Raw genomic sequence first — 24,103 nt, forward strand, 5'->3', positions numbered from 1 at the left:
TCACAGCCTGGGGCAGGGGTCGGGACTGCCCCTGTGCCCCAAGGGGCAATGCTGCCCGGTCTCAGCTGGTGAGGCTGCCCACTCCCCCCTCCTGCCCTTCGGTGCCCCTTCCCATGGCAGCCCAGAGCACGTGGTGGGGCCAGGGGCAGCTCAGCGGTGCCCGCCAGGCTGGGCACTGGTGTTGAGGCGAGCCCAGAGCTGCCTGCTGGCTGCTCGTAGCTGGTGCACGGCGTCCTCCTGGCTCTCCAGCCACTGGGCCAGTGCCCGAACCGACTGGCTCTGCAGGACTGCGGGGAGAGGATGGGCACGTGCTGAGTTTAGCCCCCCCACAGTTTCCCTGTCTCCCCACCCTGCCCAGTGCCACGTACCACTTAGGTAGATGGCCAGTGTGGCCAGGACCAGGCTCGACAGTGCCAGGAGTGCCAGCAGGGCCAGCAGCAGGGGGTGGCCAGGGCCGAGGCAGGGGCAGGGGCTGGCGGGGGGCACGGGGCGCAGGGTGGGCAGGAGCGGCGGGGGCACAGGGGACACGGGCCGAGGAGGGGGCCGGTGCAGGCTGCTGGAGGAAGCTGGGCCATTGCCTGCAGGCAGGGGAGAGAAGGGTCAGAGCCTGGCTACGGGCAGAGCCAGGGTAGCACAGCCCCCCTGCAGTGCTCTCACCCTCTGTGCCCTTGTGCCCGCCTGAGGCCCAGTACAGGTCGCTGATGGACTCCACGGGGCGCAAGCTGATGGCTCCGGACTCGCTGCTGTCGGGGTCCACAGGCTCTGCCAGCACTGCACCCTCGGCCCTTCCCATGCTGTCTGCTGGAGCGGAGGCAAAGGGTCAGTCTGTGCTCTGCCCACAGCCCCTGCCTGCCCTGGGCACCCCTGTGGGACCAGAACAGGGGGCTCTCAGCCTTGGCAACCCGGTTCTGCACCAGGGCAGGCAGCCAAGGCTGGTGTTCCTTTGGCACAGCCCTGCAGCCACAGTGGGCAAGCACTGTCGGTGTCCCCCTGGCCACACCGCTGTCATCAGAGCAGTTAGCGGGTGCCTGGTGGCCAGGATCCCAGAGCCTTGTTAGTGGGGCTGGAATCTGGCCCTGGCTTGGGGGCAGGAATGTGCCACCCCCCAGACAGGATGGCCCAGGCACTGTGGGACTGGCTGGGGCTCCAAGGGCCAGCTGGAAGCCGGTGGGCAGGTGCAGAGCAGTGCCAGTCTGCAGCATGGCCTGGCTTGCCTCACAGGTACTGTGCTGCTTGGGGGTGTAGAGATGGAGATGTGGGGTGTATTCTATGCCAGGGGGCCCTGGTCCCCAATGCCCTAATGATCACATCACATGGGACTGAGAGGTCTTTTTGGAAGTAGGCATTGCTCCAGCACTGTTTTGGGAAGCAACCATGCATTGGGGTAGAGGGAAAAGATTATTTTCCTGGTGTTGGTGTGTTTTTGAGCAGTAGGCAGGGCCCACGCACTGTGCCCTTGGCAGAGCAGGGCAGGCTGGCACTGAGCCCACTCCCAATCCCTCCCGGGGTCAGTGGCGTGTCGCAGGGCAGCATGGCGCCGTGCTGCTGCTGTCCAGACTGTGTGTCACCCGCAGGGCTGGCAGGCACCAGGGTTGGGGGGCCTTGGCTGGTAGCCAGCGTCCCCTCAGACCCTCCCCACAGCCCTACCCTTGGCCAGGGACTGCTCCACAGGTACCCACATCACTCCTGCAACCACTTGTCCCTGGTGGGGAGGCACAGCTGGTCGCACAGGTTTGGTGCAGGGGGCTGTGCCCACCAGCTGCCTGTACCCTCCCCAAACCCTGCTGCCCTACACCTGCAGCCCTCCAGGACCCCCTTTTCCCTGGGCAGGCATCTCTGCCCACAGCCCCCATGGCAGAGGGCATCATCTGTCTGCCGCTGCCATCCCAACCCCACAGCCTTGCATCACCCAGGTGCTAGAGCCCCTGCCAGCCCCAAGCCCACTCCCCATGTACCTTCTGCAGCTTCCCTGGGCATGGCTCCCTGTGCCCGGGCAGCGTGAGCGGACAGTGAGGTGGTGCAGGGCCCCCAGGAGCTGGGCACTGGGTTCCCGGTGCGCCAACTGCACTGCTTAAAATAGGACAGTGAGAAACACGGTTGGGGGGCGATAAAAATAGCTATGGGGAGGGGGGCCTGGTGGTGTAGTCAGGGCGGCTGGCAGCACAGTGCCAGTGGCAAAGAGACAGCAGGTTGTGGCAGTACCCCATGACCCCCTTCCCAGGGTAAAGGTGCTGCCAGCTCATGGGATCACAGCACAGCCCATGCAGGAAAACTGAGGCACTGTTGGACATATCCAGAACCAAACTGTGCTGCCTCTCAGCAGCAATGACAATTGTGCTCAGCCTGGGCACACCACAGAGTCCCCCAGCTTTTCCCACAAAGACCGTGACAGCTGTGCCAGGAGAATTTATTAGGTTAATGAGACCATAGGAAGTGCCAGCAGCAGCACTGCTGGGGTAGGGGACCGTGTTGGTCCCCAGCTTTTGTCACCAGCCCCACGTGCCCTGTGGCAGGCAGGTGTCAGAGGATGTGAGATCCTTGTGCCCATAGAGGCTGTAAGTGTGGCCGGGCACATGGCAGGAGGTGGCAGAGTTTAGCTGCACCCTCTGGGCACAGCCTTCACCTGCCCAGCCACGGTAGCAGTGGCAGCGGAAAGCAGCCCAGAGGCCGGCACGGGGACCCAGGTGCAGGAGGCTGCCCAGGTCATGGGGCTGCCGGCGCACACAGCGTCCGTGTCCATGGCACTGTCCATAGCTGCATTCTCGGGCTGCTGCCGTGACGTTGGCCACGTAGGGACCCAGGGTGGACACGAGGTAGTGGCGTAGGCTGGCACAGCTTTCCTGGGGAGGAAGCACCAGTGAGAACCCACCACAGCAACAGAGTGCTGGCCAGCCCTCCCTGGTGGGTACAGGGGATGTGGCCATCCTGTACACCCCGTGCCATACTCACAGCTGAGCGGGAGTACAACATGTCACCCCAGAGCACGAGCCCAGCCGCTCCCAGCGCCGCGCTCTCCCCGATGGTGTGCACCAGGTCAGCCTGCCAGGAACACAGATGTGACCGGCCTGGGGGACGCAGCCTCTGTCCCTGTGCCAACCAGACCCCCGCATGGCACCAGCTCCGGCCCCTCAGTGCTTACCAGCGGCAGGAAGCGGGATGAGCGGCGGAAGGAGAGGCGGGAGTAGGCGATCACGGGCAGGAGGCCGCCGGGCCCACGGGCGGCCACGCGCAGGGCCTCGCGCAGCCGGTGGTGCACGTAGCGCTGGCGCAGGGCGGGCGGCAGCGCCAGCGGCAGGTAGATGCTGGGGTAGAGGGCAGAAGAGGCGGCCCAGAGCCAGCCCAGGTGGTTGTTACGCTGCACCTCTGCCGGCTGGCACTGCCCGCTGTAGTTTGCCTCCTTGGCCCAGTTGCTGTTGAGGCAGTCGGGAAAGCGGTAGAAACCCCAGAGCCCCCTGGGGCGCAGGGCCCGGCCCACCAGGAGCGTCTCCTCCATTAGAGCCTGTGCCGCCTGCTCAAACTCCAGCTGGGCCAGTCGGAGCAGCTGCCGTGGCGGCAGGATGCCGTGCTGCTCCTGCACCCACTGCTCTGAGGCTGTCCGGTACACCTTTTTGGCCCCCCAGTTTTGGGCCCACAGGGGCCTCCACTCCTCCCAGTCCACCACAGCCAAGCCATGGAAAGCAGGTTGCAGGAGGAGGTGGATGTCCTCAGCCACCCTCTTGATGTGGGCTTGGAGGGAGACACGCTGGGGGATGCCCCCATTGTGGGGGACACCCTGCTGTGACAGGTAGGGGTACAGCCCAAACTTGTTCTTGTAGAAGATGGTGATGTTCTGGCCGGCAAAGTGGCCCCCCTGGTTCTCCACGATGCCATAGTCGCTGAGGGGCAGCCCCACGCCAAAGCGGTGCTGGCAGCGGCCGGTGGGGACGTTCCACACCACGGCAAAGGGCTGGCCGCCTGCCAGGGGCTCGGGGGCCGGGCTCTCCTCACTGGCTGTGCCCAGTGCCAGGCAGGCCCACAGTGCCAGCACCAGCACCATCCCCTCAGCAGTGGCTTGTGGGGTCGGCACCCTGCAAGGAAAGGAGAGCCATGGGGGTGAGGCTGTGGGATGCAGTGCGCATTACAGCAATGCAGGCACTGCCACCCTGGCACATGGTGGACAGGACTGGCCACAGGGGCTGGGCTGTCCTGCAAGCACATGCTGCCCACCCCAAAACCTGACAGGACTGGGTACAATTGGGTGTTTGAGACCCTTCCTGCCTCAGCACTGCCAGTGTTACCTCTGCCTGCTGCTCTCTGGTGCTGAGATCCTGCTTGCACCACCACAGCCACGGCACAGTTCTGGAGTGGCACTGTAAGCCACTGACCCTGGTGCCTCAATGTCCCTGCAGCTCCCAGTCCTGCCTGTAGTGGAGGCACCGACTCCCTGGTCCTGGTTTCAGCTCAGTGCTGAGCCAGGCTGGGTGATCTGCTGAAGGACTGAGTCCCCCCAAGAGGCAAGGTGGGGCCAGAGGGGCAGCTCTGTCCCTCAGAGCTCAGGCAGGGCCAGAGGGGTTTGGTGCCCCTGCCCGGCGCTGGCCAGCAGCCCAGAATGAGGGGATTAGGCAGGGAATGGGCTCAGGGCCGCGTGATACAGCAAGGACAGTGCTAATCCCTCGCTGCGAGGCCGGACGCTCTCTCTGACCTTCCCGCGCCCATGCCTCTGGCCCTCACTGACACCGGCTGCCTTAGGGGGGTTTGGCCACCTGCCCCCCTCGCCACGCAGTGCAGGGGACCCAGTTCTGCAGTGCCACCACTATGCCCTCTTCCCACAGTGCCCCCCCAGCCATCCTGTGCCTCAGTTTCCCCAGGCTACTCAGTGAGCACAGCTGTGGCCATGCTGGAGGCCACCACATGCCATCAGCCCCAGCTGTCCCATAGCAAATCCTAAATGGAGGAGACACTGGTGGGACTGGACAGTGCTCCTGGTGACTAGTGCCAACCCCACAGCCTGGGATGGGCCTGGCTCCCCGCCATGATGGTGGTCACAGAGCCCCAGGCAGGAGGCACGGTGCCCAGGTAAGGCAGGGCATGGGAACCACCTCCCTGCCAGCACCCCCTGCCCCCAGCAATGGGCCAGAGTGAACCATGAGGCTGGGGGAGCTGGTGCCAGACCTGAAGAATGGCAGGCAGTCAGGCAGTGCTGCAGCGGGCAGCTCCTGCCCGCACTGATTTAATCACTGGCTCGGGGCCCCAGCCCCTCGGATGTCCTTCTTCATCCAGAAGATGGGGAGCCCTTTGGCATCACGGTGTGGGGATTCCAGGAGGCTCTGCTCGCTGCTCTCAGCCAGGACACCCCTTGCCCAGATGACAGTCGGTGGGGGAGGCGGTGGGGGGACAGCGAGGGGTGGCAGGGGAGGCGGGGGGGCAGCGGGTACCCATGGCCTGGTGGTGGTGGCAGCGGCAGCCCCAGAGGGGGCAGAGAAAAGCCGCAGCACCTCAGAAGATATAGCCGGGCTGAGAAAGGCCACGCTCTGCACCGGCTCACCCAGCTCAAAGCCCAGGTGGGCATAGAAATGCTGCTTATCGTGGGTGGTGAGGTGCAGGCAGCGAAAGCCCCGGGTCCAGGCCCAGCGCTCAGTGGCCTCCATCAGGCGCCGCCCGTAGCCCTGGCCCCGCAGCGCCCGGGACACCACCACGCTCTCCACAAAGAGGTCATGGGGACGGCCAACCACGCGGGACAGGCGGGCATGGCCCACGAGCTCGCAGGGCCCCTCCTGGGCAGCAGGGGTCTGGCTGGGGCCCAGGCTCCGGATCAGCAGCAGGCAGGTGGGAAAGGCGTCCGAGGAGCGCTGCAGGGTGTGGAGCCGCGACGCCCGGCTCTTCCCCCACTCCTCGCCCAGCAGCTCGGCACAGGCTTCCAGCAGCTCCGGCCTCTGGTGCAAGGGGACCAAGCTGAGCTCCTCTGACACGGAACCCATTCTTCTCACTGACAGGAAACCAAGCAGGTCACAGCTTAGAGGCAGTAAGGCACAGACCGGGCGTCTGTTTCCCCCAGCCCGCCACTGGCCCCAGTACAGGCACAGCTCCCCAGCAGCGTAGCCAGATGGAGTTCATAGAGGTTTGGCGGGTCCAAGATCGAACAACAGATTCATGGCAGAAAGGGGCACATGGTGCCAGCTCCAGGAAATCAAGCCATGAGACTTGCAGGAAAGGTTTAGCACTGCCAAGCCAGCTGAGGGGCAGAAGGCAGAGTGCTGGCCTTGCCTTCTCTGCAGCTCCTGCCACTAGCTCCTGCCACCTTGGCACCCATCAGACCAGCTAGCTCATCACACATGTTCTCAGAGTTGGAGTTCTGAGGAGCCTAAAGAACCTCTGAGAAAACCCCCAACCTACAGCATGCCGACTGCTCTTTCAGCCTAGCAGTTCCCCTTGCAAAGGAGAAGCCGCAGGCAGAAGGCAGGAGGAACCACCACACCAGTTGATTAACTAGAATTGAGCAAACTGCCCCACTTCCCCTCTGGGGGTTGGGGAGGGCCTGAGCCTGCCCTCCCACACCCTAGGTGACCCCAAGAGACATGGTGGGGTCACCCCCCTAGCACCAAGACTCCTGACTCAAAGCCCAGCCTGCACTCTCCCCTTCAGACACCAGACCCCACCAGGACTCCTGAGTGGGAGACCATTTCCTTCCATCTGTCCAGCAAAGCCACACCAGGACTCCAACAACATCTGTCAGCCACTCATCCTGCCTTCACCCGCCCTCCCTGTGTTCACTCTGCTGCTACCCACCCTGTCTACACTCATCCTGCCCACATCCACCTGCTCACACCTGTACCCTGCTCACGCTCACCCTTCTCACACTCACCCTGCCCGCTGCTGCTGGCTCCTTTGCCCTGGGTGCCAGCGTAGCAGGAAGCAGCCCAGGCTCATGACCAATCACAGGTTCTGCTTCCCCACTGTGAATGACACGTCTGTCCAGGGCCCCACACAGCACCCCCTGCTTCCCACGCAGCACCCCCACAGAGAGCACTCACCCTTCCTGCACCCCGATTGCTCCAAACCACACGCCACTCACACACAGATACTGAAACGGCATCACCCAGCTGATTGCTGCTTCCACCTCACGGCTGCACCTCCTGAACAGGTCCTCACCCCACCACTCACCCTCACTGACCATCACTGACCCATCACTCAGCTCATCACTTATCAGTCGTTTGACCTGCCATTGACCCCATCTCTGACCCCACCACAGACCCCACTACTGACCCATCACTGACCCCCCGCTAACCCATCACTGACCCTATCACTAACCCCAGTATTGACCCCATCACTGATCCCCTCATTGACCCTGCCATGGAACCCGTCATTGAACCCATCATTGACCAATACCGGCCCCTCACCGGGCGCCCCCCGAGCCCCTGTCCCCGCCCTTGTCCCCCTGGCGCTCCGCAGCCCCAGCCCGGTCCCGCCCGTACCGCTCTCCGGCCCCGCCGCCGCCGTCACTTCCCGCGCCCGCCGCGCGCGCGCGCCCTCTGCCGGCCGGAGGAGCCCCGTGCGCGCCCCCGGGGCCCCGCGCTGCTCCGGGCCGCTCCCAAATTCCCGCAGGAACCACCCACCTACCCGCCCTCGGCGTGGCAGGACGGCGGCGCGCCCCACCCTGCGCTGCTCAGCCCTCCGCAGCGCCTCCAGTCCCAGGGACACCCAGCCCCACTGGGCACACCTGCCGTGCTGCAGCTCCGCTCCCTTCTGGAGCAGGGCTGCCCAAGGCTGTTTTGGGGATGTGCATCTTCACACCTTCCCCTCCACCCCAAGGAGTGAGACACTGTGCGGGAACTCTCCATACGTCTCTTTCAAGTCGTCGTGGGGCTTACGGAAGGCACCACAAAAAAGATGATGAAGCAGGAGGTGCAGGACAGCTCTTTCACCTGCATGACCAGGACACGGATAAGGCCAAGGTGGGATTCCCAACCTGGCCAGCCTTTTGGGAATGCAGTTTGGACCCTTCAGATGTGTCCTCATGAGTTCTAGTTTGGTCAGTTCCTAGGTAGAGCTTCCCTCCCTGACCACAGCTGCCCTTCTGCTTCTGCTGTCTGCATGGATGGGGAGGTGGGTTCACCTTGTGCACCCAGCTCCTTTTGCACTGCTCCTGGCATGGGTTCCTGCAGCCTCAGAGACTGAGCAACAGCTTCACAGCAGCCTGGGGCGACCAAGACCAAAACTTCGTAGCCTCGACAGGCTTCCAGACAGAGTGGCTCCTCTTGTCATGTTTTGAGGTGCTGAGCTGAGGGCAGTCTCACTCCCATCCACCTGCACAGGTTGGGACAGGCTCTCCCTAGGCCTGTTGCATTGCAGAGATCAGTGCAGGCATTCTCGCTGTCCTTCCCTGACTCCCCCCGTGCCAAAGAGAAAAGAGGTTGTTTGCACACAACAAAATTTCTGCACAAAAGCAGTTTTTAAGCTCTTTAGAACACCACCTGTTCCAGACACAGACACTAGCTCAGCATGGCCAACGACGGGTCCCTGGAGCTCCACAAAGGACATGGGAAGGGCCCAGAGGCCATGCCCGACAGCGGAGCCTGATTAAGGGTCCCTGAGGGGCAGAACGAGTTGATAACGATATCGGAAGTAGCAACCCACTGTCACTGTCACCTTGCGGGGCTGCCAGTTGCAGGACTAGGCCCGAAGGGCCACGGGGGGAGAGGAGGCAGCGCTGGGGGCCCCGGGGCTGTAGCAACCGAGCTGAGGGTCCCCGGCAAGAGGGGCCGGTCCGTGCGGCAGTGACCCCCCGCACCGGGACCGGAGGGGCGGGGGCAGCACCGGGGGCGTGACCACAACATGGGGGAGTGGCCACGGCCCGCGGGCGGGGCAGCTGTGTGACGTCACACATGAGTGACTGCGCGGCGGCCGGGCAGGGGCGGGGCAGGGCGCGCTTCCGTGCCAGGGGCGGTGCCGCAGGACCAATAGGAGGCAGGATCCTCCCGCCCACAGCCAATAGACGCTCTCGGGGCGTGGCCTAAGCTCTGCTGGCGGCCGGGGGGGCCCACGTGCGGCGGCAGCATGGCGGCGGCGGCGGGCGGCAGGAGGGCCAAGGCCCCGCGCGGGGCGGCGGCACGGCGGCGGCCGCGGCCGGCGGTAAGGGCCGGACCGCAGGGAGAGAAGGAGGGAGGCGGGCGAGGAAGGGCTACCTCGCGGGGATCGTCGCTGTGGCGCTTTCGCTGCGCCCGTCCCGTCGATCGCCCCATTTTGTTCCGCAGGCACCGGGCACCGATGGGAGACCACGGGTGACAGCCGGTCGGCCCGCCGACGAGGAAGTGTCTAGCGACTCCGAGACAGAGAGGTAAGGGCTGCGCCTGGGGAGTGCCGGTACCGTAGCGGGGCGTCGAAACCGGGGGATGCCTATACCGGAGAGGTGTCTGTACCGGGGGATGCCTGTACCGGAGGGGGTGTTGGACCGGGGGATGCCTGTACCGGAAGGGGTGTTGGACCGGGGGATGCCTGTACCGGAGGGGGTGTTGGACCGGGGAAATTCCTATACCGGAGAGATGCCGGATCGGGGGATGCCTGGACCGGAGCGGGTGCCGGTACCGATGCTCACGCACGCGTGTCTCTGCAGCCCGTTGTTGGGGCGGCGGCGGCGAGAGGCGGCGGAGGAGGAGGTGGAGGAGACGCCGCAGGAGAAGAAGCTGCGCTTGGCCAAGCAGTACCTGGAGGAGCTGCGGCAGCTCGGTGAGTCCCGGCCGGCGCCGGCGCCCCGCGGGGCGGGCCCGGGCGCTGAGCCCGACCCTCATGCACTGTCCCGCCGCAGAGGAGGAGCGGGCGGAGGAGGAGGAGGAACTCGAGCCGGCGGATCTCATCGGCGACCGGCTGAAGGAGGACGTGGTGAGCGGGGGGGGGCCTGTGCGACCCCTCGGTCCCGTTGGCAGCAGCGGGCTCTGTCCCCTTCCCGCGGGACCGGGACTGAGGCCACCTCTGCTGAACCTCTCCCTTCTTCCCCAGCTGGAGCAGAAGGGACGGCTGCAGCGCCTGGTCGCCAAAGATGTAAGTGCCTGGGGCTGGGGGTGCCAGACTGCACATGCCAGCTTAGGGGACACTAAGGCACGACCAGCACACTACAGCCTTTCTGCCTGCTGCTGGCACCCTGGGGAAGTCAGGGTGCTGTGCTGGGGTATTCCTGTGCCTGGGGAAGGGTCCTGGGCAGCCCAGCTCACATTCTGCTCTTCCTGCAGGTACGGCCTCCAGATCCAGCCAGGATCCGTGTGCTGCGGGGACACCAGCTGCCTGTTACCTGCCTCGTCATCTCCCCTGATGACAGATTCATTTTTTCTTCTTCCAAGGACGGCTCCCTCATCAAATGCAAGTGACCACCTGGGGCCGTGACTGGCTGTTCCCAAGTCCAAACCCTGCAGGGAGCCAGGTGCCCACTGAGGTGGCTTGGCCCTTGGCAGTCCTTGGATTGTGCTGTGGAAGGCTCATTGACGATATTGGGAGTGGTAGGAGGCTCCCAAGAGGTGACTGTGATGACTTTCCTGCAGGGGAGGTGGACAGTGGGAAGAGGCTGTGCGTGGTGCCCGGGGGGAAGAAGGGCACGGAGGAGCGGCACATGGGGCACGCGTCCCATGTCCTTTGCATGGCCATTTCATCGGACGGCAAGTACCTGGTATGGGAACAGGGAGTGGGCCATGGGAAGGGTTCTTATAGGCTCCTGGGGGTAGAGTCTCATGTTCAGATGTGCCTTGCTGAGTTAAAGCAGCCCTTACCCCTTGCTGGGTCAAGAATGGATCCCTGGGACACACAAAGCCCATGGAGTGGGAGTGCAGGCAGGGGTGGGCTGTGGGTGTCTAAGGTGAGAATCTCAGGCATCCCCTGCTGTCTGCCAGGCTACGGGAGACAGGAACAAGCTGATCATGATCTGGGATGCAGCCACCTGCAAGCGCCTGCACATCTTCACAGGGCACCGCGATGCCGTTTCAGTGAGTTGGGGGCATTGGGCATGGTGCCTGTGGGGCCAGGCAGCTGTGTCCTCCTTGGCATCCATCACAGCTGTGCTGTGTCTGTCCATCTGTCCCCAGGGCCTGTCCTTCCGAAAGGGCACACACCAGCTGTACAGTGCTTCCCACGACCGCTCCGTCAAGGTCTGGGATGTGGCAGAGAACGCATATGTGGAGACCCTGTAAGAGCTGGGGAAATCCCACTGACCCTGCCAAGTGGTGCACCAGCAGCCCTGAGGAGGTGAGGGGGCAGAGGGCCATGCTTGCCATTGCTCTTTGTCATCTCCTTCTCCAGGTTCGGACACCAGGACGTCATCACAGGGCTGGACAGCCTGAGCCGGGAGTGCTGTGTGACAGCAGGGGGACGGGATGGCACCGTACGGCTCTGGAAGATCCCTGAGGAATCACAGCTCGTGTTTTCTGGGCACCAGTAGGTCTGGGTGAAAGAGGGGGCTGTGGCCAGGTGTGTCCAGCTGGGGCAGTGATGTGTGGGTGCCAGACATCACTGGGAGCATGCTGGGGATGCTGCTGAGCCCTCTTCCCCTAACCAGGATCCTAAAGCACACTTGTAACTGCTGGCAGTTGCCTCTTCACAGGGGCTCCATTGACTGTATCCAGCTCATCAATGAGGAGCACATGGTGTCTGGTGCTGATGATGGGTGAGCAGGGGCCCAGCATGATGCCTGGGGTGGGGAGGGTGCCCCTCAGCCCCCTCACCCCTCATGTCCCCTGCAGGTCTTTAGCCCTGTGGGGGCTGACGAAGAAGAAGCCGCTGGCGCTGGCTCGGCAGGCGCACGGTGAGCAGGGCAGCCAGGGCCTGCAGCAGCCCTACTGGATCTCAGCTGTGGCTGCCCTGCGAAACAGTGACCTCCTGGCCACAGGTGTGTGCAGCTGCTTTTGGCAGCCTGTGGGGGAAATGTGTCCTGCTCCCATCCCTGGGCTGAGGTGTGTGACAGTCTCCTCTCCGTGCCCCAGGGTCCCACAGCGGCAGTGTGAAGCTCTGGAAGTGTGGTGAAGGATTTCGGAAGCTGGAGCACCTCTTGGACATCCCCTTGGTATGGATGGATGGGCAGGTTGGGAATTCTGGAGCTGGGCTGGAGGGTATCTCAGCAGGGGCTTCCCAGCCCACAGGAGAAGCCTGTGGGAGCCCCTAACCTGCCCTGTCCCCTCCAGGTGGGCTTTGTCAATAGCCTCAAGTTCTCAGCAGCTGGTGACTTCCTGGTGGCTGGCATTGGGCAGGAGCACCGGTACTGTCCCCCCCTCCCTCGTGCTGCCTGGGGGTGCAGCTTCCCCCTCCTCTGGGTCTTGTTGGAAGGTGATGCACCCCATCTCTCTCATCCACAGGCTCGGACGGTGGTGGAGAATCAAAGAAGCCAAAAACAGTATCTGCATCATCCCCCTGAAGCAGAAGACCACAGCCCCTAGCCCTGAATCCCCTGACAGCTCCTAGTCCCCTGTCCCTGGAGCCACTGGAGCAGGTCATTCTGTCGCTGTAGCTGTGCCCTCCATCCTTGGTGCAGCCACAACCCTGAGGTCGGCAGGATGTAAATGGGGGTTGTCACATTGTCCCTGATTCTGCTGGCCCCCATGTCTTGATGTGGCTGTGCCCTCTGCGAGGGTCTGTCCCCTTCTCTCAGGTTTGGCTGTACCTGAGCTCTGGAACAATCCATTTTGTAAAAAAAAACAACACCAAAACCACTTTATTTACATAAATTACAAAAAAAAAAAAAAAAAAAAAAGACACTTTTGTTCACAGAAAAAATCTACTCTTAAAAACTTGGTTGGGCTCAAATACCTGGGTCCTGTTGCTTGCCCTGAGCCTCCAGTAGCCCCCCAGGCTCTGCAGGGGCTGGGGTCAGTGGGCATTTATCTGTCCTTGCTCCTGCCCTGTCTCCCACAAAGGGATGAGAAGCGCCACACACACGGAGGGAAGCGATGGAGGGGCTTGGGCCCAGCCCAGCCACGCTCAGTGGCTCTCCTGTGGCCAAAACCAGGAGGAAAACATGAAAATGCAAAGCACTAGGGGAAGGGTGATGTGGTCCAAGGCTTGGAACAGGAGATGGTGGGGAAGGCATGGCTCTGGGAAGGTGGGGTGGGTGACAGGGCAAGGGTAGCATGTGGCAGGGTGGAGGTGCAGCGTGGATTGGCACAAGCAGAAAGCAGGAGGTGGAACAGGGCTTGGCAAGAGGGAGTGGGGTTGTGCCCCAGCTGGTGCTGAGGGCAAGGGGCAGGGGATGTGCCCCAGGGCTCAGTGCAGGCAGGTCTGCACCAGGGCTCAGTGCAAGGGACAAGGAGAGGGTATTTGTGCCACAGCTCAGTGCAAGGTCCGTGCGATGTGCACTACGGCTCAGTGCAAGGGATGGGGGAACATTCACCATGGCTCAGGGCAGGGGGTGTGGGGGCACAATGGCTCAGTGCAGGTGACACAGAGGGACGTGTGCCCTGGCTCAGTGTGAGGGTGGGGATGCAGAGAGACATGTGCCATGGCTCAGTGTGAGGGTGGGGACACAGAGGGACGTGTGCCATGGCTCAGTGTGAGGGTGGGGATGTACTCTGTGGCTCAGGGAGTGGGGATGTTCACCATGGCTCAGTGCAGGGTGTGGAGCACAGGGTACCTGTAACGTGGCTCAGTGCAAGGGAAGGGTGACACGTATCATGACCCGACATGTGGGATGTGTAGCTCGTGCTGGGGCAGGGGCTGAGCCTCCTGGCTGCACCTGGCACTTCGCTGGGCCATGCTGCAGGCCCTGTCTCCCTAGGGGAGCAGTTGGGGTGCTCTGTGGCAGCACCACAGCCTGGCCCCCGTCCTTCACAAGGATGACGTCGTGGAATCCACCACCTCACGGCCATTGCACACCGTGGGCACGTATGGCGAGGCTGAGCCTGGACAGGAAGGCAGCAGTCAGGGCTGGGTTGGGGTCTGGCAGCAGCACCCCCAGCATCCCATGGCAGTGGTGCCCAGGGAGCTGGGGTGCAGGGTAGTCAGGATGGCTGTAACCCCCCCGGGTGCCCAGGGGTGTCATATTCCCTGGGGCTCAAGTGGAGAGTGCCTCGGGTAGTGACAGGAACCTGGGGGCAGCTGAATCACCTGTGTTGGGGTGGAGAGTGGCCTCAGAGCAATAATGGCCCCCCAGGAGCAGTACCCACCCCTCTGGCAGCTGTGCTGTCCTGGGAGATGAGGCACTGGGACACAGGACAGGGAAGAGACACTGGGGACACAACCTCCATTCCCTCCCAATGCCCACTTTGCCTACCCCATACCCCTCTTTTCTTCAGGAACCCGTGTTGGAGTGCCCAAACACACCCCCCTCCAGGAAAGGGGTGCTGTCCCCCAGCCCTCCCCCAGCCCCAGCGTGCTCACCATGGGACTGGCTGGAGCTGGCTGCTGCCACGCTGAAGCGGGCGGTGCCCACGCGGTGACTGGCCACGTTCTTCTGCGGCTGGAAGAGGATGATGTGCAGCTTGGGCGTGAAGAGGCAGCCGAGGACCACGGTGCCGCTGAGGCTCACCGAGATGCACATGGTGGTGGTCTGGACCTGGAGACAGGGGTGGGCATCAGGTGCTCCACCCATCAGCCCTCTGCCCAAGCAGGGCAGGATGAAGCCCATGCTGTGGCACTGGTCAGCCCCTCTAGGCACAGGCTGCACCCTGCAGGGACATCCCACCCCACACCACATCCCTCTGGCAGGGTGGTACTGTAGGAGACCCAAGGGAAAAGTATGGACACTGCCCTGATGGGGACAAGTTGCCCCTGCAAAGCAGGTACACCCTGAGCAGCAGCCCCAGCCCTGCTAACATGCTGCTTTGTGGCACTGCCTGAGGCCAGAGCCTACACTCCCCCATCCCAGTGCCCACTGTCCCTGGGGGTGCAGGCCCTCTCTGTAAGCCTCTGACTGCAGCTCTCCTCCACCAATTCCTCAAGACCCATCAGGCATGTGTTTGGTTGTCCATGCCAGGGGTCTTGAGGTGCTCAGGATGCACCCTGTGCTACCCAATTCCTGGCACTGCTCAGTAACCCAAGGAGCAGGCTGGCCCTGGTACTGGCATTCATGCCCTGGAGTGTAGTGTCTGGATGAGCCAGCAGCTGTCTCATGCTTTTGTGTCACCAGGCTGAAGGATGACTATCATTCCTCCATGGTCTGGCTATGGGAGAAACTCTGGACATCTCAGGGCCATTTCCCATCCTCATCCTAGCAAAAGAGGGAGGAGGGCAGGTCCTCTCTCCAAAACTCATTGCCTCATCAACCATAGCCCTTCAGGACCCTTCACCTGGTCCTGAATTACCCAGTGCAGAGGTGACTATCACCAGGTGTGTGGATGAAGACCCTTCCCCAGGCCCACACATCTCCTAATCATGAACCCTGCATGGCCCAAATCTCCAGGACCACCGAGACCAAGCCCTGTCAGAGCCCCCTCAGAGCTCCAGCTCTTACACGGTAGTCGCTGGAGGTCACGTAGAAGATGGGCAGGAAGGCCAGCCAGATGATGCAGGTCGTGTACATGGTGAACCCAATGAACTTGGCCTCGTTGAAGTTTTCGGGACATTTCCGTGTCTTGAAGGCGTAGACCGTGCAGAGGACAATCAAGAGGACATTGTAGGTGAGCGAAATGAGCATGTTGGAGTCGCGGTTGTTGCACTTGAGGGTGACAATGTACCTCTTGTCAGGCTCAGTCTCCTTGCCTGTGCCAGGGGTCTCCACCAGCAGCCAGATGATGACGATGATCAGCTGGCAGGAGATGAGGGCCATGCAGATGACCACCTGTGAGGTTGGGCTTATGAAGCGGGGGCGCTGCACCCCCTCCTTCACGCCGCTGAAGATCCTGGCGATGCGGTTCGTCTTGGTCAGGAGGGCCGAGTAGCAGACGGCGAAGGACGTGCCCAGCCCCAGGCGCCGCAGCGTGCACACCCCGGTGGAGGGCTTTGCGATGAAGATGAAGGTCATGCTGTAGCACATGAGGACCCCAGTCAGCAGAATGTAGCACAGCTCTCGTCCAGAGGCCTTCACAATGGGAGTGTCGTTGTTCTTCACGAAGACTCCGATAACGAAGAGGGTGGAGATAAAACCCAGGCAAGAGATAGTGACGGGACCAATGGCCCAGACATCTTTCCAGCGGATGTACTCTTGGGGCAGCTCGTAGCAGCCATTCAGGGTCTCATTGGGCCAGTAACCAAGCCCACAGTCCATGCAGGTGAACTCATCCAGCAGGTACTCGTAGGGCTGGCAGGGGATGCAGATCCAGCAGCAAATGTCTCCGGGCTGCATGCTCTTGATCTCATTCTTCTTGCAGGGGTCGCTGCACTGGGACACGGGAATGGAGGTCTCAGCCCAGGGGATGAGGCTGGTGTCCAGGATGAGCCCCTCTGCCCAGTAGCCCACTTTCTGGTACCGGTACCGCCCGTCCGCGTAGTGGTAGTTGAAGATGTTGTAGCGCCCGATGCCATCGCCGTAGCGGTCAAACCGAACGACGCTCTCCGTGTCTGCTGGCCTGAATGGAGCTGCAGGGAGGAGAGGGGAGACAGTCACTGCCCCAGGGCAGGACAACACTCACTCCAGGCCTCGAGGCAGGGCTCATCCAAAGGGTCATATCCCTCCATGGCCACAGGTAAATGTCCAACCTCTTTCCTGCCTCCACTCCCATCCTTGCTGCCTATGCACGTTAGGAGCAGTAAAGCAAAGGTGGAGAACTACCTGCCCACCTGCCTGACAGCACATCAACCCTAGCCAGCTCTGCAGGGGCAGAGAGGAGTTGTGCAGCCTCCGTGGCTCCCAGTGACTCCTGTTAGCCAAGGTACTCTTAGCCCATGGGCAATAGGCACCCATAGCCCATAGCCAAAGGACATGCTTCTAATCCACCCCAAAATATCCCCGATCAAGGATATCCCTCCAGTTTAATCCCTGAAATGCGAATAAATCATGGTGCTTGCAAGAACCTATGTTCTCAAGGGTCCCTTGTGGGGCTGGTTCCACCCAGTTGTAGTAGGATGGAGATGGTGGTCAGCTTCTCTACACATTTTCACTGGGGACAAAGACCTTGATTGCCTCACAAGGATGATGGTGGGCTGTTGGCACCTCAGGACAACCACAGCCCTGGGTGTGGGCAGGCTGGAGAAATTGGAAGGTCTTGGGTCAAATCTGGGCCTCTTTCCTATCCTCCACCCATCCCTTTCCAGTCTGGCAGCCAAACCACATCTCCATTTTGGACTCACCATCAAAATTAACATTGAGTATGAAGTCCTTGTAAAACCTCTTGCCATTGACAGGCTTCATGGCATCACAGAGCTTGGTGGAGTTGGGGCACAATGTCCGGTGCATGTTGTGAAGAGAGTGAGCCATGGCATAGACTGCATTGACCACAAACGTGATCTTAGACTCGGGCTCAAACTTGCCTGTCTTGAGGGAGTACCGGCTACAGTCCTGTGTATGGAAGCTGCACCTAAACTTCTGCTCCCAAAACTCCCGAAACCAGGGATTTCGGCTGTTGTTGTAGGGGTGGAGGCTACGGAAGTAGGAAGCAAACTCCTTGATGGGGTAGGCTGCCAGTTCGATGGTGATGGCTCCCTCCGCCACCGCTTCGCTCCCGGCCACCACGCTCTCCAGGGCTCCCCACCCGTCACTGGCCACCCACATGAAGGACACATTGATTCTCTGGGCAGCTGCCAGCAGCTCCCGGGCATCTTCACTTCGGGTGAACAGCACCACCACTCTGGCGTTGGGCTTCTGCAGCAGAGCCCGCACCACGCCGTCGTAGGTCTTCTTGTTCATGGAGCGCCCCACCTTCTCCGAGGTGGCGATGCAGATGTTGCGCATGCGGGCTTCTTGCTCGAAGGCCTCGATCCCCGTCTCCCCATAGTCGCCCTCGGAGGCCACAGTGGAGACGTAGGTCCAGTTGAAGAAGCGGAGGATCTCTGCCATGGCTTTGGCCTGGTAGAAGTCGGGTGGGACAGTGCGGGCGAAGTAATCATAGCGGGACTTGTCGCTGAGCTTGGCACTGGTGGAGGCGTAGCTGATCTGGGGGATCTGGAAGAGCCGCAGCAGGTTGGCCACCTGCACGGAGGAGGAGAGGTGAATGCCTGAGGAGGTGGCCAGCAAGGGACATTCCTATGGGGGAATGCCCACCCAGTGTTGCACAATGCTCCCAATGCACAACCATTGGGCTGATGAGCAGCCCATCCCAACCCAGAGCACCCTGATCTGTGGAGGGACTGGAGAAGAATGGATAGCACATTCACAGAGTGCCTGAGCCCTCACACTTGCTCAATTATCTTTATTTTTTATATTTTTTTTTTTTTAATGTTTCAAGCACTCCACTCTGAAATTTGGGGCTGGGGAGGGGACAAAAGCAGAAAATCTGCCACAGGTGACCTGTGGGAGTTGCTTGACAGCAAGGAGAAAATCAGGATGCCTGGCAGCCTTACAGCACAGGAGGAAAGGATTCTAGGGGCTGGGAGTCAGGGCAGATGCCCCCACTAGGCTGGGGGATGCTGCAGAGCTGGGGACCGGCGCCTGCGCGTCCCGCATCGGGAGCTCAGCGGGACTGGCACCTTCCAGCCACTCAGCAGAATCCCTCGTTTACTTCAAAGAGGAAAAAAGCCCCACTAATGAGCCTGTTAAAACCCAGGCTCTGGGGGCAGCAAGGGGGCCTCGGATGTGCCAGCGGGGCTACCAAGCCTGCCCATATCTCACTGCTCCCCAGGCAGGAGACATGGCTTAATTAACGTGGACAAATGATCTTGACGACAAAGTCCCCTAACGGCAAGAATGTCTCCGAGTGCAGTGATGCTGCTGCCTGTCCTCACCATGCATAGGAGCTGCCAGCCTGCCATGTCCCCCCAGTGCCCCTTGAGCTCTGCAGCCAGCCCACATTCTGCCCCTGCTGACACCTTCCTGCCCAGGGCTGGGACATGAGGACATGCTAGGGAAAGTGCCCAGGTGGGTTGAGATGCTGCCTCCATCACACAGTCCCAGCTTCTTCCACCCCATAGCTGGGGAATGCAGGGATCCCAAAGCTCAGGACACACAGCCAGACACACGATGGGGACTCATTAAATCTCTGCAAGCATGTGGCCCACTGGCCACCCCTGTGACTCAACTGGTCCTGCTGCTTGCCTGCATCCTCAGGGGATGCTCTTCTCCCCGCCAAAACCAGCCTCTGAGTCCACAGAGCTGTGGTGCAGCCCACCCGGGGTCACAACCAGGTCTGAAGTTTGAGGTCCTTGCCTGTTCCTGTGGGATCACTGGAGATACAGGGGTACTTTTCCTCTGAGTCCAGCCTGCCCCAGCCAGGCAGCCCTGTGGCTGAGCCCCTCAGAGGTGCATGTCCCTTACAGCACCTCACAGGCTGCCATTTGGGATGGCAAGGGGGACAGTGTCCCCTCACACTGGTCTGCTCTGCCTGGCACAGTCCAGACATGAGCTGAGCCGAGGAGCTGTGCCTGCCTCCTGAAACCCAGGAGAGGAATAAACACCTATCCCCATGTGAGGCTTTGCTCCTACGGCTAATGGAGTGTTGGGGAACTCATGCAACCCCCAAGGGGATCCTGGGCACACCCCCACAATCACAGAAAGATGCCTGCCCAGCACTCCCTCCCCACTGGAGAAAGGGGCAGAGCATCACCATGAGGGAGGAGTGAGCTCCCTGTGCCACACTGGCCATGGAATCACCGTGCTGCTGCCAAAGTTTTATCCCCCTCCCCCACTTCAGCCAGAGCCCTGGCCCCACCTGACCCGTCTCCTGGGCGGTACCTGGATGGAAACGTCGCTGTAGGAGCCGCCGATGACGCCGGTGATGGCGGTGGGAACGTCATCGTGGACAGCGTAGGAGCCATCAGGGCAGATGTGCTCGGAACCATCCACCCTGGTGAGGGAGGCACGGACGAAGTCAAGGGACTGCTCGAGGGCATAGGTGTCCTTGGAGCAGGTGTCGAGGATGTGAGCACCCAGCTTCACCCCTGGCAGGATGCTCCCGTCCCTGTTGATCTCGTCCAGGGCGAAGAGCATGGCCTCCAGGCGCTGGATGCCCCGGTGCTCGTTGATCTTGCCGCAATCTTCACTCCCCACTCCTTTCTCATGGACGGGGAAGAGGCCCCCAATCACCAGGTCCCCATCCATGCTGATCTCCTTCTTGCCAGCCATGCCGTGCCCAGCAGCCAGACAGGTTGCCAGGTGCATCAGCCCCAGCCAGGCGGACCAGGGGACCTCCATGGGGTGTGCTGGTGCTGGCTGGGGGATCCACACCACCCCGTGTCACCCACTGCCACCCGTCAAGGCGAGGGCAGGCAGTTCCCAGGCATTGGGTGCTGTGGGGTAGCACGGCGTGGTGTCGGTGGGAGAGAGGTGGTGCCACCCCGGCACAGCCCTCGGCACCTGGAAAAGCAAAGGGAAAAGCAGCTGGGTCTGTGGGATGCAAGGCACGATAGGGACAGGGGCAGGCAGTGCTGCACAGGAGAGCCAGGCCATGAGCCTGCCTGTGCTCCCCACCCAGGATGCCCTTAGGAAGAAGGACCCTGCAGAAAGGCAAGATGGACAGATGCAATAGCTCCCACAGTGACCCAGAACCCCCAGGACACACACAGGTGACACAGATCCTAGGGCTCAAGGGAGGGCACAGCAACCAGTCTGCCCACAGTCCTCCCAGGGACACACTGGCATAGGGGTGGGCCCCTCTGACAGCATTGGGTACAACAGCCTGCAAGGGGACAGCTTGACAGCCCTAAAATATCATGGAGCGGGAAAGAGCCAGGGATGTCACCTGGCACAGGGACGCTGGGCTGGGCAGAGAGAGCCAAAGCTGGCTCCAAGCTGAGCCCCCAGCCCACGCAGCAGCATCAGGGGTGCTGACAGATCCCAACCTCCAGCCAGGAGCACTGCCAAAAGCAGCCAGCCATGAGCCCACAGTGCCCACAGCACCCAGTGCTCACAGTATTTTAATCTCCATCCCATAGCCACGGAGCCCACCCCCCTGCTGCTGCCCCAGGGCTGTCCGTGGCACCAGGGCTGGAGCAGGGACTCGCCACTGGCTTCACCTTCCTGCAGTATCACACAGGGCTCTGGCAGTCGCGGTGCTTCAGAGTCTGTTCTCTCACCACCGCCCCTTCCTTCCCTGTATACTAAATTCAGAGATTTCAGTAAAAGTAAGAGCCAGGTTTGCTGACTCCCTCTGCAGAAAGCACGGAGGCGCAGGGGAATCAAAGGCTTTTGCAGCAGGCAGGCCTTGTTTTGGCAGAAGATGCAGTCCCCTCCAAGATTGCTTGTCTTTTCCCAAATCACGGGAGAGATTTGTTTCCCATTTGAAGCTGACTGCTGAAATCCCACAGGCTGGCATTTCAGGGGCCATGGGAGAAGGAGACCCCTTGACAGTCCAGAAGCCTCAGGCTGCTTTGGAAGAGGAAGCTGCTGATGCTGTGGCAGGACCACAGCCTCTTCCACAGTGCTTGTGGGGGCACAGAGGGTGGGAGGGGGATGTCAGAGAGTGCTGGTTCTCCTGCAGTTCCCTGCAGCCTGTGGTGAGGCTACTCTCCCTGAGCAGGAGGATGGCCCCACGCTGCTTCCAGACAGGTGATGACGGTGCTGGAGGAGCCCTCCAGCAAGGAGTCAGAGCTGACAGTGATGCCCAGGGGGGTGTGGGCAGCAGTGTGGCACAGAGTATAATGGGGTGAGGTGGGGTGACATGCAGACCTCCTCCTCCTCCTCTTCCTCCATGCCCCAAAGTGCCTGTTCTCAGGTGCTGCCTGCTGTTGCTGAGTCCCCATCTGTCTCAGGGTATCTCCTACCTGACCTCCCAGTGTGAAGGACTTTGGAGATGAGAGAAGGGAGGGTCCCTGCCTTATTTCAGGAATAAAAGCTTCTAAGGGACCCAGGGTTTCCTCAAGCAGGAAAGAGGCCACGGGCACATGGATTATTGATGGAGCCCATCAGCTGAGCCTGGCACAGGGGTCCGGTGGCCCTGGGAACCCGGGTCCCTGTGGTCCAGGCCTTTTGGGGCAGTTGACAGGACCCACCAGATGAAAGGCACCTTCAGGCCAAGCTCGTCTGAAGGACAAACATCCTTCACCCGGCAGCAAGCCACGATGGACAGTGAGCAGGGCTGCTGCCATTCTCGCAGCTACTCAGCTCGACTGTTTTAGTGCTGGGGGGATGACAGCCCGCGGGAACCTCTGGAGAACGTCTGGGGAAGTGAAGCACCGGGTAGGGCAAAGCCCAGACCAGCCCGACGGTCACGGCAGGGCGGGAAGCTCCTGCCAGCTGCGGGCAGCCTCTCCTGCCGGACGCACCGCGAGTGGGGTGGGTGAGAAGGGGCCGTGACTCCTCCGTGCTCGGAGCGCTCCCCATCCCCCGCTAGGAACCCTGACCCCTCCGACACCAGCATCCCCGGGGGCGTGTGACACCTGGGGCGGGTGCGACAGGAGCAAAGCTGCGGGGGCGCAGGGACAGCATCACCTCCCGCGGAGGTCCCAGAGGTCCCACCGCCACCGAGCTGTGCCAGGAACCCCAGCTCTCTCCTGCTGCCAGTCCCGGGGCCCCGCGGGGCCGAGGCGCCTCCCCAGGGCGCTCCCCCGGCGCCCCCGCGGCCACCCCATCTCCCGTCCCGAACGCGCCCCGAGATCCTGCTGCCCGGCACACTCACAGCCCCTCAAAGCCCCGGCTCGGACAGCCGGACCGGAGACCCGGGGGAGCAGCAGCGGCGGGGGTCTGTCCAGTGCCGACCCCGCTTTGCTGCCCGATGCCGGCGGGCAGCCCCGGCGGGAGCAGCGGCGGCGAGTCCCCGCTGAGTGCCGGTGCAGGACTCGGGACTGCCGGATCACCGCGGGGCGAGAACCCCCCAAAGCCGTTCTCCCGGAGCCCCGCGTCCTGCGCCGGGCAAGGAGCGGCGGGAGCTGCCCCGGTGCCACCCCGACCGCCCGCATCCCCGGCCGCTCCTGTGCCGCTGCCCGTGCCCGTGCTCTGCTCTCGTCCCGCCGCTCCGGGAGCCCCGGCACCGCGCACCGGTCTCCCAGCCCCGCCGCGGCGCGGCCCCGACGGCTGCGGGGGTCGCCGGTGTCCGTGCTCCTCCACCGCCGGCACCGGGGCTCCGGAGACGGCGACGCGCCGCCGGGGCACGGAGCGAGCCCAGGTCACGGCGGTGGGAGCGCCGGGGTGGGACCGCAGCCCTTACCTGGGCCCGGCGGACTGTGCCGGGAGCCGGTGCCGCGGCTGTCTCGGAGCTGCGGCTGCCGCCGCCTCTCGCCGCCGCCTCTGACACTCCGCCAGTCCCAGCAGAGCGGAGCCGCTCCGCCCCCCGCCCGGCCCGGCCCGGCCCGGTGGGCAGCGGCAGCCCCGGGGCCGGCCCGACTGCCCCCCGCTCGCTCCGTCACTGGCTGAGCAGGGCAAGGCACTGCCGGGGCTGGGGCAAAACGGGGGCAGATGGCCAGGTCCAGGCAGGGCACGGGCGGGACATGGACAGAAACGGTGGAACACAGGCAGGACACAGCAAGATCCGGACAAGAGATGGCCAGACTGAGCCAGAACACCGACAGGATGCAAGCAGGACATGACCAGAAAAGGCAGGACACAAGGAAGGCCAGGCAGGACACAGAGAAGGCATAGCTAGATGCAAGCAAGGAATGGGCAGGTGCAGGCTGGGCAGAGGCAGGACACATCTGGAGCAGGCAGGACATGCATGGCAGACCTGGCATGGCACAGCTCAGCACCTGCTCCCCTGGCCTCAGAGCGCCCAGCTCATTCCCGGCCCAGTGAGAGGGGTCCCAGCCCCAGATCAAGCTCCACAGCCACAAACTGGTGCCCCAGGGTTTGTTCCCCCTTGGCTGGCCTGCCCCCTGCTCCCCAACTCCTTGGGAGGAATTCAGGCACCCAGCATTACCCCACTGCCCACCTGCATCCCACACAGCCCCAGTACTCACCGGCAGCCCAAACACCAATCTTGGAAGGCTTTGGACCACACAAAAAATGGAGGCACTGGCAGGGTTGTGTTTCAGATATCCACCAACTGCTCAAACTCTTCCTAGAGCCATTCAGCTGCCCAGGATCCGGCAGTGTTGTATCCCCAGAGCTCCATCACTCAGAGACAAGAACGGGACAGGGGATGACACAGAGAACAAGGGTGCTTCTGGGGCACTGTCCCGAGTGACCACCTCACCTGTG

At 62.3% G+C, this 24,103-nt stretch overlaps 5 protein-coding genes across 12 annotated transcripts; 1 reads left to right on the forward strand and 4 right to left on the reverse strand.

The window, feature by feature from the left end:
* Window positions 1-81: 81 nt before the first annotated feature.
* On the reverse strand, window positions 82-2,287 carry LSMEM2 (leucine rich single-pass membrane protein 2). Of its 2 annotated transcripts, XM_079316873.1 has the most exons (4): window positions 1,956-2,287; window positions 658-798; window positions 369-578; window positions 82-287 (listed from the first exon to the last, which is right to left on the reverse strand). In XM_079316873.1, exons 1-4 carry the CDS (start codon window positions 1,975-1,977, stop codon window positions 151-153), a joined length of 510 nt encoding a protein of 169 aa, XP_079172999.1. In that variant the 5' UTR covers window positions 1,978-2,287; the 3' UTR covers window positions 82-150. The 2 variants fall into 2 exon arrangements, with proteins under 2 accessions (XP_079172999.1, XP_079172998.1); XM_079316872.1 differs by having other exon boundaries at window positions 82-578.
* A 108-nt stretch (window positions 2,288-2,395) lies between these two features.
* On the reverse strand, window positions 2,396-7,482 carry LOC306807367 (hyaluronidase-3-like). Of its 4 annotated transcripts, none has more exons than XM_079316859.1 (4): window positions 7,452-7,482; window positions 3,140-4,067; window positions 2,950-3,039; window positions 2,396-2,840 (listed from the first exon to the last, which is right to left on the reverse strand). In XM_079316859.1, exons 2-4 carry the CDS (start codon window positions 4,034-4,036, stop codon window positions 2,487-2,489), a joined length of 1,341 nt encoding a protein of 446 aa, XP_079172985.1. In that variant the 5' UTR covers window positions 4,037-4,067; window positions 7,452-7,482; the 3' UTR covers window positions 2,396-2,486. The 4 variants fall into 4 exon arrangements, with proteins under 4 accessions (XP_079172985.1, XP_079172982.1, XP_079172983.1 ...); XM_079316856.1 differs by lacking the exon at window positions 7,452-7,482 and adding an exon at window positions 7,011-7,295; XM_079316857.1 differs by lacking the exon at window positions 7,452-7,482 and adding an exon at window positions 6,842-7,295.
* Window positions 5,214-6,845, reverse strand: NAA80 (N-alpha-acetyltransferase 80, NatH catalytic subunit; the record flags this gene model as incomplete). The annotated part of the gene is made up of 1 exon (XM_079316870.1): window positions 5,214-6,845. The coding sequence occupies exon 1, from the start codon at window positions 5,955-5,957 to the stop codon at window positions 5,214-5,216; it is 744 nt and encodes a 247-aa protein (XP_079172996.1). The 5' UTR covers window positions 5,958-6,845.
* A 1,489-nt stretch (window positions 7,483-8,971) lies between the features above and the next one.
* Window positions 8,972-12,661, forward strand: RRP9 (ribosomal RNA processing 9, U3 small nucleolar RNA binding protein). Its single transcript, XM_079316860.1, has 15 exons — window positions 8,972-9,108; window positions 9,231-9,313; window positions 9,590-9,702; window positions 9,782-9,855; window positions 9,973-10,014; window positions 10,203-10,329; window positions 10,509-10,633; window positions 10,854-10,946; window positions 11,046-11,146; window positions 11,260-11,394; window positions 11,561-11,623; window positions 11,700-11,845; window positions 11,940-12,019; window positions 12,138-12,211; window positions 12,309-12,661. The coding sequence occupies exons 1-15, from the start codon at window positions 9,034-9,036 to the stop codon at window positions 12,412-12,414; spliced, it is 1,437 nt and encodes a 478-aa protein (XP_079172986.1). The 5' UTR covers window positions 8,972-9,033; the 3' UTR covers window positions 12,415-12,661.
* On the reverse strand, window positions 12,638-23,207 carry GRM2 (glutamate metabotropic receptor 2). 4 transcript variants are annotated; one of them, XR_013775707.1, is made up of 8 exons: window positions 23,118-23,197; window positions 21,736-22,130; window positions 19,709-20,329; window positions 17,173-18,010; window positions 15,398-16,461; window positions 14,326-14,500; window positions 13,488-13,847; window positions 12,638-13,406 (listed from the first exon to the last, which is right to left on the reverse strand). XR_013775707.1 is itself a non-coding variant. In XM_079316842.1 (6 exons), exons 2-6 carry the CDS (start codon window positions 20,165-20,167, stop codon window positions 13,774-13,776), a joined length of 2,610 nt encoding a protein of 869 aa, XP_079172968.1. In that variant the 5' UTR covers window positions 20,168-20,329; window positions 23,118-23,207; the 3' UTR covers window positions 13,393-13,773. The 4 variants fall into 4 exon arrangements, 1 of the variants encoding a protein (XP_079172968.1); XR_013775708.1 differs by lacking the exon at window positions 21,736-22,130 and having other exon boundaries at window positions 12,640-13,406; window positions 15,398-15,517; window positions 15,621-16,461; window positions 23,118-23,207; XR_013775706.1 differs by lacking the exon at window positions 21,736-22,130 and having other exon boundaries at window positions 23,118-23,207.
* Between the last annotated feature and the right edge of the window lie 896 nt (window positions 23,208-24,103).

This window comes from Erithacus rubecula, assembly GCF_903797595.1.
Source record: "Erithacus rubecula genome assembly, chromosome: 13".
NCBI classification, from domain to species: domain Eukaryota; kingdom Metazoa; phylum Chordata; class Aves; order Passeriformes; family Muscicapidae; genus Erithacus; species Erithacus rubecula.